Genomic DNA, 14564 nt, shown 5'->3' with positions numbered 1-14564 from the left:
TTTGGAGCCTAGAAACATTAGGAGTCATCCAGTTCAATTCTCATTTTAAAAATGGAAGAAACTTAGATCCGGAGAGTTTGACTCCTGGCCCAGCACCACAAGCTTTGGATGTCCACGTATCCAGTCTGATCTTGGAGATTTAAGCCTTGGTCCTTGGCGTTCTGTGCCAAGGAGGAGCTGCTACTGCCACAAGAACCCAGCTCCAGGCAATCCCACAATCACCAAATGTTGCTCTGCCAGATATCAAGCTTTCTCTGGTTCTCAGAGAGCTGCTAACTCCATCATCTAGTCCTGACCTTTCTTGTGTTTCGGAGTAATTGCAGTGTTAGTCTAAGAGTGTAGTTTGCATCCCATTTATAGCTAAAACCCCGACCTACTGGAAAACTCATCCTTCTTCCTTTGGGTGCAATATTGCCATAGAAGGCAGGATTTGAACTCAGATGCTTTGATGGCAGAGCTAGTATTCTTTCTACACTACCATGCTATCCTAACACACTTTGAAAAACAAAACGCGTCTTAAGTGCCAATCTTATATAGCAAGCATAAAAGGAGCATCAGCCCTGTATTAATATGACTACAGAGGAGCAATCGTTCTTTGGAGATACATGACAGTTGATTTGTTTCAATTACTATACATCTTTGTTGCAAAGAGAGTTCTGGTAGTGGTAGGGAGGTGTGCAGTCACTCAGAAAGTGTGATAGTGATGTTTAAAAAAAACCCAACATCAATAAAAACCTATTTTAAAAAGATATTGTCAGAGGTGCCATGTTAAAATAATTCAAAATTAATTTTATACACACAGCACATCAAAACAATGTCTTTCCAGACCTTCTCGGAGTCCACATTAGCATCAGATTGCATGTCCTGAGCACTCAGTCTCAGGAATAGAGTGCTGAACTAGATCCTCTTATGGACAAGTAAAATAAACAGGGTTTGTGGGCTCCTCCCTCCCCTCAGATGCTTTCACTAAAGTAGATAATGTTGATAGGAAAAGACACTTTGAAAAAGGGTTGGACATCAGCAAGCACTTAAGGATATTGTCTAGGGGACCCCTGGGAGAAACGAGAGAGGGAGTGGAAGAAGAGGGCCAAGGCTAGTGGATGCATTAATTAGAGATCCGGGGCTATATTTGTGGGACTCTTGGGTATTCGGTTGATGGGCAACCTCAGCCTCTGATCTTGTCAATTCCACATCGGATGATGATTTTCTCCTCTCCTCCTGTTGTCTCTCAACAATTAATCAAGCGAGGGGTTTGCTGCCAGAGAACAGAGGACCGGGAAGTGAGAAGGAACCAGGAGGCAAAATTAGGAAAAGGGAAGATTCTGGCAGAAATGGTGTCCTCCCTCCCTCTGCAAGCAGAAATCACAGGGGCTGTAATTCAATCAATCAGCAAGTACTCATGGAAATTACCCTGAACTTAACAACAAATGTTAGTGTAGAATCAAGAAAAAGTTGGCTCAAACCCTAATTCCAGCACCTTCTAAAAGCAAGTGGCATGAATCAAGCCAGAGAGAACCTCAATTTCCTCAGCTATAAAGTTAGAATTGTGATATTTGCCATATCACTCAATTAACCAATCAATGTATCCCGGTCAAGTGCCAAACTCAAGTTTGGGTTTTCCATCAATAGGAAAAAAAACAGACAGGGAGTTTATTTCTAGCATCTGAAACAAATGTATATAAAATATCAATGCATAAATATTAAGCAAATAAATATTGGTGTTTATATATTAATATTAACCATGCATTAGTGTTATATAAAATAATGTAAAATATCTTAAATAATTATATCTTAGTGTTTTATATATTTGTTGTTCTATATATTATTGTATTATACATTAATTAAATACCAGAGAGCTTTGAGAGGAAAGGCACTAGCATGTGGGAGAGATCACAGGTTGTAAATAAAGGGAGTCTTGAAGAGAGGGTCATTTTAAATTAGAGATGAAAAGGGAGAGCTCTCTGAGCATGTGACATAGCCAGTTCAAAGGCATAGAAATGGGGAAAAAAAGAAGTGCTATTTGTAAGGAAAAGAAAACAGGCCAAGTAGATTGGATCACAGCATGCAGAGTGGGGAACAATGTCCAAAGAGGTCAGAAAGATATGTTGGGAGCAGGTTAAAAACCAAACAAGGGAAGTTTGTTTTTATCATCAAGGCAATAGGGAGCCACTGGTGTGGATTGATTAGGGAAATAACCAAATCAGATTCATGTTTAAGGAAAGATGTATTGTCATTGATTTGGGGGATGGGGAAAGAAAAATCAGAAAGATTGATTAGGAAGTTGTTGGATTCATTTAGCTAAGAAGTAACAAGGCCTCGAACTAAGATGATAGCTCAATGAATAGAGAAGATGAATTGGAAGTAAGAGATGTTATGAAGGTCGATTGGTTGAGTAGGGATGAAGAAGAGTGAGATATCAACAACGTAATTGATCTGTAAACTAAAATTGAAAATTGTTTAAATTAAAATTGGGGGTTTTTGATTCAAATTTGATTTTGTTAACTACCTATTATAGACAGAGCACTAAACTAGGTAATAGGAGAAGGGTATTTTTTAAATGACAAACATTCTCTGCCTTCAAGGAGCTTACATTCAACTTGGAGGTATGACATATATACAAGTAATAAATAGAATATATTCAAAATAACAAAATTTGGTTTCTACTGTAGGAATGATCCTTAAAACCTGATCATTAACTTCAAATTATCTTCTCTCATCTTCCATCCTGATAATTCTTCCCATTTTGGTCTTTTAGTTGTTTTGATTTTGTTTGTTGGTTTGACTGTACCCTTCCCGTCACCTGAGTTTGTGAGTTTTTCTGTATCTCTTTGTCCACTAATACTGTGACCAAAGTCCCTGTACAATCTGAGTTAGGAACATATATAACTGAGAACTGAAATAGTCTTTGGCTGGGACTTTTCAATTCTGGCATCCTCCTAATGTCTGACAAGAACTAGCAAATGAATAAATTATGCCAAGGATCCTTGTTCTGCCCTCAGCGTAATGATTTATTTATTTGACTGATAACTGGCATCTTCATTAGGGACTGTTTGTTGAGCAAAAGAGCAATCTGGGCCCACAGTTCCAGCTTATAACAGCTGCATAGGCAAAATGGTGGACACAAGATGGCAATGTGGGACACCAACTGTCTATAAATTTATGAAGTACTATTCTTTAAGAACAAATTGTCAAACCAACACATGAATCACTTTAGCTCACAGTTTGATTAAGTGGTTATCCTAGGAAAAAAGGTTAGAGACACCTACAATCTTTTTCCTCTTTTTAAGTTTTATTGATTTTTTTTGCTTTCTATCATATTTATAACTGAATATAAATCCCTCCCCCCAAAAAAATTATTCCTATACCAAAAATTTTAAAAGCCTTTTAAAAGATTCTGTGGACTCTCTTGTACCAGAAATTTCAAATTTAAAAAAATAGTGAGACTAACCAATATACTGATGACATTTAACAGCAGGACCTTTCTAATAAAAGGAGGGAAGTACATATTCTTATCTTTTCTCTGGAGTCAAACTTAAACTATTTCAATTAAGCAGCACTAAGTTTAATTTTGTTAGTCTTTCCATTAACATTGAAGTAATATTTATGAAGGTTGTTGCCTGATTCTATTTACTTAACCTTTCATCAGTTTATACTAGCCATCCCATCCTTCTTTGAATTCTCATATTCATCATCATCATATCCCATTATTTTTATGTATCACAATTTGTTGAGCTAGTGAAATGTCAATTGAATTGATAACAGTAGATGATATTTATATAGTGCCTTGAGGTTTCCAAAGAACTTTGTGTGTAACACCACATTTGATTCTCACAATGACCTTGTGAAATAAATACTATTACTTTCCCCATTTAACAAATGAGAAAACAGGCTGAGAGATGAAGGGATTTGACAAGAGTCATAGAGCTAATAAGTATCTGAGGCAAAATTGGAATTCAGGGCTTCATGACTCTTAAGTCAGGATTTCCATCTGCTACATCACCTGGAGGAAGGATAACAGGTTGGATTACGTTTGGAAAAATCATTCAGCAATCTCTGTAATGCCCCAATTTTTACTTTTCTGTGGTAGAATTCTTCCAAGTTATTTTAATACTCCCCTAGCTCTGAAATGGACTTACCTTTCTTCTGATAGCTGTGGGATTCACTCTATCTCTTAAGACATAGACAGTCCCTAGTACCTCTTAATTGTCCCCATTCAAATGGATAGCTTCATTCCCAAGTCTAACTAGTTGCTCACCCTCACTGCATCCTGGGTCATCGCCAGACATCTTGATTCTTGTCTCGCCAATGGACTCTGATGATTCTGGAGGAAAGAGCGAGGTTGATAAGTTTGCACAGCTCTGCTTCACTTCAACCCAGTATTCGCAGATATATTACCCTCCTAATGTCTTTAGTCTTCCTGAAGAACAAAAAACAAACAAACAAACAAAAAAAAGGTGGGGAAAATATGTAAATGCCTCATTCTCTTAATTCTAGGGCCAGTTCCAAAGTGATCATTTTTCTTTCATTGGCATTTTTAAGTCTTTTGATTTTGCTCCATGCTAAGTGAGAACATTTCAGACTTTCTAATGATTTTCAATTCGGAATCTGGAATCATAAGCTCTTAGATTTGGAACCAGAGCTAGACACTATCTAGTTCAAGTTTCCCTTTCATTCAAATGAGGAAAATGGAACTAAAAGGGAGGAATCATAAATGACTTAGTAATAGTCTCCCAGTTATTAGCAGAATCAGAAATGGAACCCAGATTTTCCTGGTTCAGATTCAGCACTCTATCTACTATACCATATCATTCCCAGCTGAGTTGTAATGGGGTTGTGTCTGAGACACCTATATTTAGGAAAGGAAGTTTTCAAATTCAATTTACAGGAATGTCAAGAAACAACACTTTTCTGCAGACCAAGATTAGGAAAACATCCAGGGGTACACATTGATAGCTCTACTTCAATAAATAAACTTTTGGCGCTTGTGATTAGGTACACGGGATTATTATATGTTTAATTGGCTAACGTGACAATTTGGAATTACTTCCAGTCACATTTAATTGGATTTGCAGTCTCTAGAGAAAAGAAATAGAGAGGCCTAGCAGAGAGGCAACCATAAAAACAAAATGTTCTTCTAAATTGCATTCAGACAACACATTAATATCCATTTCATGATAGTTGTTAAACCCTTCCCCCCAGCCTCGCTATCCCACCCTTCTTGCCCCCCCTTCCCAGTATAATAAGAAGAATGGAATGGTTTTAACAGACTGGATACTAAAACTGATTCAATTAGAGACAAAGATGTCGGAGTAAGGGAGAAGGCTTAGGAGATTTTTTTTTCCCTAGGAAATTTCTAAGGAAGCTTAATTTAATCAAAAACAAATAAGTTTTTACTTCAGCAAGGAGAGATATGCCTAAAAGCCTGTGTTACAGTTAGCCATCTATGCTGTTATGACTTTGAAGGAATTTCAGAGTGTATAAAATGGAATTTAGTCCCCAAATGCTCTAAAGTTTAATAAGAAGCAATCGAAGCAAAACCTTCTCTTGCAGCTTCTAAATATTTGGATACAGTATAAACAGAAGTTTAAAAAAACTAAGAAAAACATGCTGCTTTAGGTCTACAGTTCAGCAGAAAATCAATATGAATATCAATCAGTAAATATTTATTAAGCACTTACTACAATACTACTACACTTACATTGTGCTGGCTATGAAAAGAAGCAAAAGAATCCTCAATGAACTTAACAATCAAATGAGAGAGAAAAAATACAAATATTCATAAAATTGGGAAATAAGTAACAGAGGGAAGGCAAAATGATTAAGAGAGGGTGTAGAAGGCTTTACAATTTATTCTGATGGTAATGTGAATATTCATGTTTTATAATCTCTGTTCAATAGAGTGTTTTCAATGCTAGATTTGAGAACATTTCACTTGTTTTATGAATTTGTTTCCACTTTTTGTTTTTGACCTTCAGGAGTGCCATGATCGCTGACTATATGTACTGGCTATCAGGAGGAAGCGAACAGTATGTCAGCAAACTCATCAAGTTGTACTGGCAGGTAAATCTTCAAATCTGACCCTCTCCCCAGAGATGAATCATTCTAGAACCCAAGGGAAAGATGGGCACCGAAAAAGAAAAGACGGGGCCATTAGAAAAGTAGCCCTGGCACATCAATCATAAGGATCCTCCCTTAGATTAATTTAATATAAGTTTAAGGAAATCATTTTTCTGAAATTAATTTTGAAGGAAAAGTTAAGGTCATCAACCTTGAGCTCCATCTTTAATTAGATGAGATGCTGAGACCTTCATTGGGATCACAAAAACACTGTTCCCAATGCAGGCACTACAATGGTATCATATGAATTCTGAAGATCTGAATGTGATCTTTTCTTAAATTCTAATTGCACAATAAAAGGGGGAGTGTCCAAGAAGAATGGTAGTAATTTCAAAGGAATTTTTAAAAAGATGGAAAAAAATATTCTTTGAGTATTTATTTACTGGGTTTGGTTGTGTACTATCAGGGCCATAACTAGGAATTTATGTGCCTGGGTCAAGCGATGTGATACCCCATTTGGAAGGATGGGAACATTGCCCCATCGGGGAAGCAAGAGGCCTCTGGATGCCAGCCCAAGTCTATTATATAGGGCAGGAAGAGGGTACAATTCCAGGACTGAGCAAAGAAGGACTTCATCTAACCACAATTTGTCATTTTCTACTTCAAGTAATCATACTTGCAAACTAAGTGCTAAACTAAACAGTTTCCATTCTGCTGAAGGAAAGACAGAAAATAGCCATTAAGGCCCTTCTAAATTCAGGGGCTGAGAACATCCTAGTCCTTCTCTCCCAAGCCAACAGTGTCTTTTTAACATGAGAATACCTTTAAACATCTAAACATTTCACAGACTCTCCCTACTCCACATGATGTTTGCCATTAACATATGTCAGTTGAGAAAATACAAAAATATGTGGTGATAAAAAGCTACTATGAATTCAGTAACACTTTTAAACACAATTGTATTTTAGTGATAAAGAGAACATCAGCATATATTAGAAGGATATATATACAAAGAGAAAGATACAAATTCTCTTGGAGAAAAAACTTCAGAAATCATCTAAACCTAGAATTCCTGACTTTTTTAATATCTTGAATCATTTTGGCACTATGGTGGATCCTATAGAAAGACCCTTGCCCTCAAAATGCAGTTTAATGTATAAGATAACATATATGGAATTACAAAGGAAACCAATTATGTTGAAACACAGTTATTAAAGAATTTTTGGAATAAGTTCATGGACCCCAGATTAAGAACTCCTTATCTAGTCCAGTCCATACCTGAATAGACTTTAATAATAATAATGGATATATTTTATATAGTATATTAAGTACTAAGTACTTTGCATTCATCATTTCATCTGGTGACCTAACAATCCCACAAAAGAGATACTATTATTATCTCCATTTTTCATACAAAGAAACTGGAGTTCAGAGAGAGTTAAAAAAGCATATCCAGAATCACTCTCTTAGAAGGTGGCAGAGACAAAATTCAAATTCAGGTTTTCCTGTCTTCAAGTTAACCATTCTTCTTTAGCATACCTGACAAAAGTTCATCTAACTTTTGCCTGAAGACTTCCAGTGAGAGAGAATTCATTGCTTCCTGAGGCAGCCCATTCCCATTTTGAATAGTTCTTTTTTGTGGTTCACTGGGCCAAAATCTTTCCCTAAAGCCTCAACAAATTGTCCTAAGGCTAATTCTTTTTCCCCAGGATATGCTTTCAGTTCCTTGAAGCCAGTTCCCTAATCCCACTGACCCTCACATGATAAAATTCCTAGACTCTTAACCATCCTCTTTTCTGGGTGTCCTCAGGATTTTCGATATCCTTCCTGAAATAGGGCATTCAGAACTGAACACCTTTATTAATTAGTCTACAAAAAATATATCTGCAAGAGCCATAGGTTTAAAATCACTATTGTGTACTATTAGAGCAAAAACAGTCTTTCCATATCCTAGGGAATGCATCAGCTGTCTCCAAATAGATATAATTACGTATGACTATTATCCACATTGAATGTATTTATGTAGGTGTATTAATTCAATGTAATTCAAGCCATTTTTAACTTAGGAAGAGTGAGATATACTTGAATATATATACATATAGATAAGAGTAAACTGTGAGTTCCTTGGGAGAGCAGGAATTGGGTTTTATCTTTCTTTGTGTCCCCAGCATTTAGCATGGTGACTGGCATATAGCAGGCATTTAATAAAGGTTTATTGACTGACTATAGTCCCAGATTTCTTTCTGGTCTAATTTCCTTCTTTTTCCATTACTCCATGATGATAAACTTCTAGGATCCTCATTGTAGTGTCACTCTTGCTATAATAACTTAACTTAGTGAGATAACATGGTGCAGAGAAAAGAAAATCAGGAAGATTTAGGTTCAAGCCCTACCTTGGACACATGCTGGTTCTGTGACTTTGGACAGGTCCCTTAACCTCTGAGTGCTATAGTGATTCTCTCAGGCCAGAAGTTGTAGAGATGTTGAACTACACTGCGAAAGGGAATTTCCATACTGGAAAGTTCCATATACCAATGAAGTCATCAGTCCTGGATGGGAGGTGCCCTTAATATCATTTCTATCTTACAGTTGAGAAAACTGAGACAGATAAAAGTGACTCACTTAGGAATACACAACTAGTAAGCTTTGATCTAAACTCAACTCTTCCTGATAATAAGTCTAGTGCTCCACTTACAATGCCACCTAGCTGCCTATTCAGTCAAAGTAATTTCCATGCCTGCTGGACACTTCCCTTCCCCAAATAGTTTAACTAGCCCACTCTTAAAGGACTCCCGCTTTTCATTTGCTTATAGATTTCATGCCGGTCAGTAAAATTTGGCCAAACATATCAAGACAAATAGCTCATTCTATAAAAATGTCATGGGGTTTTTATGGGACCCACTAAGTCAAAAGAATCTTGGGTTGGAAGGTCTTAGACAAAATTCATCAGACAGTAAACTGTTTGGAGGGCAATTCATCTATCAAAGAAGGATGAAGGAAATAATCAGCTCTGCTGGAATTTAAAATTATGGCTATAATCTAGGTGAATGGTTAAACAACCAATTTTTTTTTTCCACATAAAAAGGGGGTTTTCATTGATTTTTTAAAAAGGGATACTATGTTGAATTATACCTTTGGCAAAGGCAGGGGTCTAGTCTGCCTATATTTTATAAAGAGAGAGAATGGAATGGTAAATAGCCAGTCCTGGAGTTAGGATGACCTCAGTTAGAGTCTTCCTTCTGATATAGATCAACTTTGTGACCCTGGATAAATTCAAAGAGCACTAACCAAAATCAAAGGTCTTGAACACAAATTCTGCCTTTGACCATTACTCTGTGTATGACCTTGTTGTAAGTTCCCTAAATTTTTTTCATCTGAAAAAAAAAGACATTAGATGAGACGACCTTTGAGATTCCTCCAACTTCTAGATTTATTATAAAAAAGTCACTTCATTTTTTAGTACCACATGCAACTCTCTAAAACCACAAGTTACAAAAGAGTTGTTGATCTGCATAGACAAAGGGAATATCCCCCGATGTACAACTGTGAAGTCACTCACCTGATCCAAAAATAAAGAATCAATGGGAAAATTACTTGAGTAGATTATTATCAATAACAGTATTATTTTTATCATTATTCTTCAGTGTTTAAAGCATCATGGTTCTATGAAAATCTCACTGGCCCTGAGTTCAGATTTGAGATAATTTATTTATTACCTTCTCAATCTTCATCTGTCCCTTCACATCATTTCTAACATAAAAAAAGAGGTTGAACAGCTGCCTCCAAGGTCCCTGTGAACTAACTAAAACAATTGATCTTCTGGTAAACTTTTTTTGATTAAAATAATAATTATAGCTGATATTTATAGGCTACTGATAGGTTTTTTTAAAGCCCTTTAAAATAAACAATTCAATAAATATTTATGAAGTACCTACCATGAAACTGCCCTCTACAAGCTTAAATGAATGACCTCATGTAAGTCTCCCCCAAATCTTGTGAGTCCTACTAGTTTTATTAAATCCATTTTGTAAATGAGGAAACTAAGGTTTAGAAGGATCAAATGGCTTCCCCACTTCTGACAGTGAGTGTCAGAAGCAAGATTTGAACCCAGCTGGCTTGATTGCAAACTCGGTGCTTTGCAGTAGAACAGACTCCTTCCATTTTCCATTTTACCAGGAAACAAATGTTTTCCATATTCTTTCTCATAAAGCAAGCTTTTTAAAAATTTTGGGATAACAAACTGGTTGTGTCGCTGTGGTTATTGCCTCATTAGGCTGAGGCTTAATGGGAAAGTAGAAAATGTAATGACCTGGAGACAGATCTGGCTTCTGGCTGCAGTTCTACCATGGGCTAGTTGTGTGGCTTTTGATAAATTGCTAGACCTCTCTGAATCTTAGGATCTTAGTCCATGAAATGAGCACATGAACTAGATTACTTTTACAGATCTTTTTAAGCTCTAAAATTCTATAATTGCTATTCATTCCCACAAATCTTAACATAACCTGGATGTTTAACAGCCAGAGAACCATACCCCCATTTCCTTACCCCACTGCTAGGAACCAGCTTTCTCAAATTTGTTGTACAACTCCCTTCTGCTCCATATCCTCTCAGTTCTTAATCCAGTATTGGATCTTATTATAACCAAAAAGCCAGGAGAGTGTTGGAGTTGGTTAAAAAAAAAAGTACAGCCAAAGGAAATGGTTACCCATATCTGGTTGGTAGATCCACTATGTCTGGCCTTTCAGGCTTTCCAAATCATATCTCCTTTCTATTGCTTAATTAGATGCTTTGTGTAATTTTTTGTGACCTATAGTGTAGTAATGTTAAATAAGTCACAAGCAATGAATCACTTGGCCCTGGTTATATGATTTTAAAATAAGGAAGAGATCAGTAGTAAGTAAAGGGGTGAAAACAGGAGTTTGATGCTTAATGTTTTCCATAGACCAGGCTCGGTGAAATGGCCCTGAGCCAAGTATCAGAGACATGAAAGTATTTTGGATAATTCTGTTTGCACCTGTGACTGGAATTATTCTGACTATTGAAACAAAGATAGATTTAAGGATCAGGCACAGGCATCAGGAAAGATTCATGCCTCCCATCTGAAATTAGTAAGGGATTAAATCTTCAGCCAAGGACTGGGGGATGGTGACTCATCTCTACTGTCCCTTGGTTATAACCATCAGCTTATATCAATAGGAGAGCATTTGGATAGGCCTCAGTGGAGTTATAGATTCAAAATAGTTGAGTAAATAAATCATTGGGCAACAGTCAGCCATGTCTTGGGGCAGAGGGAGAGCAGACATAGCAGGAGCTGGGCTGGCCAGGACATACAGCCTACAGATAGAAAAAATGTTTTCCTTGACATTAAAGATTCTATTTCCTTTTATCTTGTCTTGTTGTCAACAGGTAGCCAAGAATATTGCCTTTGTGAGCCTTATAGGTGGAACATTTATTCACATCTCCCATCTTCCATTATCACAATGCCTTCCCCAAAGAAAACACAAATAAATACAGATAAGCAAAGTACATCCAGAATGAAAAAGAAATAATTAACAGAGAGGAGGCACTAGAATTAAGAAAGGTTGGGAAATTTTTCTTGTAGAATATGAGATTTTAGTTGGTACTTAAAGAAAGCCAAGGAAGTTATCCATTATGCCAGTGGGGCACAAGTGTTCAGACTTGCAAAGTAGGATTAGAGAGCTACCTATACTTAGGACCCTAGAGAAATAGCTATGGAAACTATGAGGGGATGCTCACTATCTATCATGTAACTCATTTCCCTTGGGACATTCTTAGCTGTAAGAATTTTTTTTTTTGCTTTCATCAAGCCTAAATCTCTCAGCAAATTTAATCCACTATATATAGAATTATGTTGGTAGATCATCCCTGGGTCCTTCAATCTCCCTTCATTATCCTTGCTTCCCTGGTTTTGGACATCATCCCTCTCCAGACCTGGAGGCTGGCAGACCTCAGTTGCAAAGGTCTGAGTTTGGCTTCAGACATCTACTATCTGTGTGACCCTGGTCAATCCATTTAATCCTTCTCAGTTTCAGTTTCTTCTTTGATAAAATGGAGAAAATAATGGAAGCTGCCTCACAGAGTCATGAAAATTAAATAATATGTTTTCAAACTTTTCAAACCTTAAGGTGATAAATGTGTGTATATACATTATAATGTATATAGACACACACACACATATATATATAGTACATAGATAATTGCAATACTATATAATATTATATAAATGTTAGCTACTATTATTTATGAAATGAAATTTTTAATCCATATAAGACTTTAAATTTATCCTTCTTAAATTTAATCTTATTAGTTTGGCCCAGTATTCTAGTCTTCTATGGATTTTTTAAAGAATGACATGTTGCCCATGGCTTTAGCGATCTTCCTTGGCTTTGTGTCATCTGCAAATTAGATAAGCCTTAATCAGTTCTGCCTTAATCTGCATCAATGTAAAATGGATTTACTTAACACTGATCTCTAGGGTATTCTACTAGACACCACCTTCCAACCTGAGCCCTCCTAACTATACTGCTATATAGACACATCCAGCCCACATCTCTCCCATCTTGTCCACAAGAGCCATAGGAGAGACTTTGCCTGATGCTTTGTTTACATGAAGATCCAGTCAAAGAAGAATTTTAAGAGATGAGAATATGCTAGTACTTAATAGAAAGAAGTTCAGGACAGTCATAAATGCTTGGGAGCTAGTTTGGAACCTGGAGTAAGCTTTGAATCATGAAATTTCTTATATCACACCATGTGACACTATGTCCACTTTGCCCACTATGGCCATTTACTATGTGTCATAAGAAATCCCTATTAAATTTCTTAGAGATTGGTATGTTGCCTTCTAAGGAAAAGGCAAGGTATAGAAAGAAGAAAACCCTGCAGTCTAAAGTTTGAGAAGCCTAATTAGCAACAAAAAAAGTTGAAATCTGGGACAACATTAAGCTGAGACCCAGATACTACATTATCCCATGATACACCTCCAGTGTTCCACCTTACCACTTTCAAATGAGCTAGAGTGGGAAGAAACTTTAGACTCAATATCTTCATTTTTTGATGAGAATACTTCCTTAGTGTTCTACATATCATCTTTGTGACTTCCAGACCATTATCCAGACTTTGGCCAACACTCACTATATATTTTGCCTTCCCCTATTAAAATGTGAGGGTAGGGACTCTCACCCTTAAATTCATATTCCCAGCACTTACTACTGGCTTGGCAAGTATCAAGAACTTAATAAATGTTTTTCAATCATTTGAAACCCTATTCACAAGTTTCCAGAAAGGAATTCAATTGTGTTCTGGTATAGAGCATCATTTCATTATGGTTTGGGAGTATTACCAAAGAGCTGAAGAGTATAGACTCTAATGTTACCCATCCCTCCCCCTAGAGGGAGCTAATGAATTCTTCCCTGAAAGTTTATGAGTGGGACGATACATTAATCCATTCAAATTGAGGTCCATAATTACTGCCCGAGGTCAAAGAGGCAGTGTCAGAATTTCAAAGCCAGTTCTTTTGAATTCATATTTATCAGTCCTTCTGCTCCTCTTCCCAATCTGCTCCTCCACCAATCTAGGGGATATTCCAAAGAGGTCAGGGCTGGAAGTAAAATAATTCCTGAGAAAAATATTCTTCACTGACATTAAGAATTCTTCTTCCTTTTTTTCTCATCTTGTTGTCAACAAGTAGCCAAGAATATTGACCATGTGAGCGTTATGGACAGAGTATTTCCCCGCATGTCCCATTATCATAGTGCCTAGCACAAAGAAAACACTTAACACTTATATTTTCTTTCATTTGTTCATAATTAAAAGACCATAGATTTCCTCTCAGAGGCTAAATGAAAGTAAGATCCTGCTATTTCTCCATCCTAAAAATCATGAAAACTTTACACTTTGTTAGAAAAAGAAGGGAAAAAAGAGAAAGGAAGAATAGAGAAGGAAGGAGGGAGGGAGGGAAGGAAGGAAGGAAAGAAGGAAGGAGCTAATGTCTTGAAGTATCCTTTCAATGACACCTCATACTGGGACATATCATGATATGATGAACAAAAAAAAAGTGTCTGTACATGTTATTTTGTATTAGTGCTACCTCTTCAGAGTGAGAGAAAAAGCTGAAAATATCTTGTCATGTAGGGCAGGACTTCCTTGCACACGCGCCTTTCTTCGTAACCTAAGCAACTGCTGTTGATCCACATGCTCTTGTTATCAGACATCCTCCTCCTTCTGAACACTACAAGACCTCTTCCTAATTCTGAGCTAATTAGCAAGAAAGCTAGAGAGAGAGAGAGAGATGGAGATACAAGAGAGAGACAGAAGAGAGAAAGAAGACAGAGACAAGCAGAGAAAGAGACAGAAATAGAGAGGAGAGAAAAAAGCCAGAGAAAGACAAAGACAAAAGAGAAAGAGGGAGAGAGAAAACAGAAACAGAGACAAAGGGAGAAAGAGACAGAGAAAAAGAGACAAAAGGAGAAAAAGACAGAGGGAAA

The 14564-nt window shown here is 36.8% G+C and overlaps 1 protein-coding gene across 1 annotated transcript in view; it reads left to right on the top strand.

The window, feature by feature from the left end:
* Positions 1-14564, top strand: part of SPATA16 (spermatogenesis associated 16) — a 296094-nt gene that overhangs the window by 183486 nt on the left and 98044 nt on the right. The window contains exon 5 of the mRNA XM_051983185.1: positions 5976-6060. Within this exon, the coding sequence (XP_051839145.1) occupies positions 5976-6060 (85 nt within the window). The remainder of the gene's footprint in view (positions 1-5975; positions 6061-14564) is intronic.

The sequence above is a fragment of the Antechinus flavipes genome, chromosome 3 (genome assembly GCF_016432865.1).
Source record: "Antechinus flavipes isolate AdamAnt ecotype Samford, QLD, Australia chromosome 3, AdamAnt_v2, whole genome shotgun sequence".
In the NCBI taxonomy this organism is placed as follows: domain Eukaryota; kingdom Metazoa; phylum Chordata; class Mammalia; order Dasyuromorphia; family Dasyuridae; genus Antechinus; species Antechinus flavipes.
Note: the sequence above shows the minus strand (reverse complement) of the source record. Positions and strands in the feature narration are given on the sequence as shown.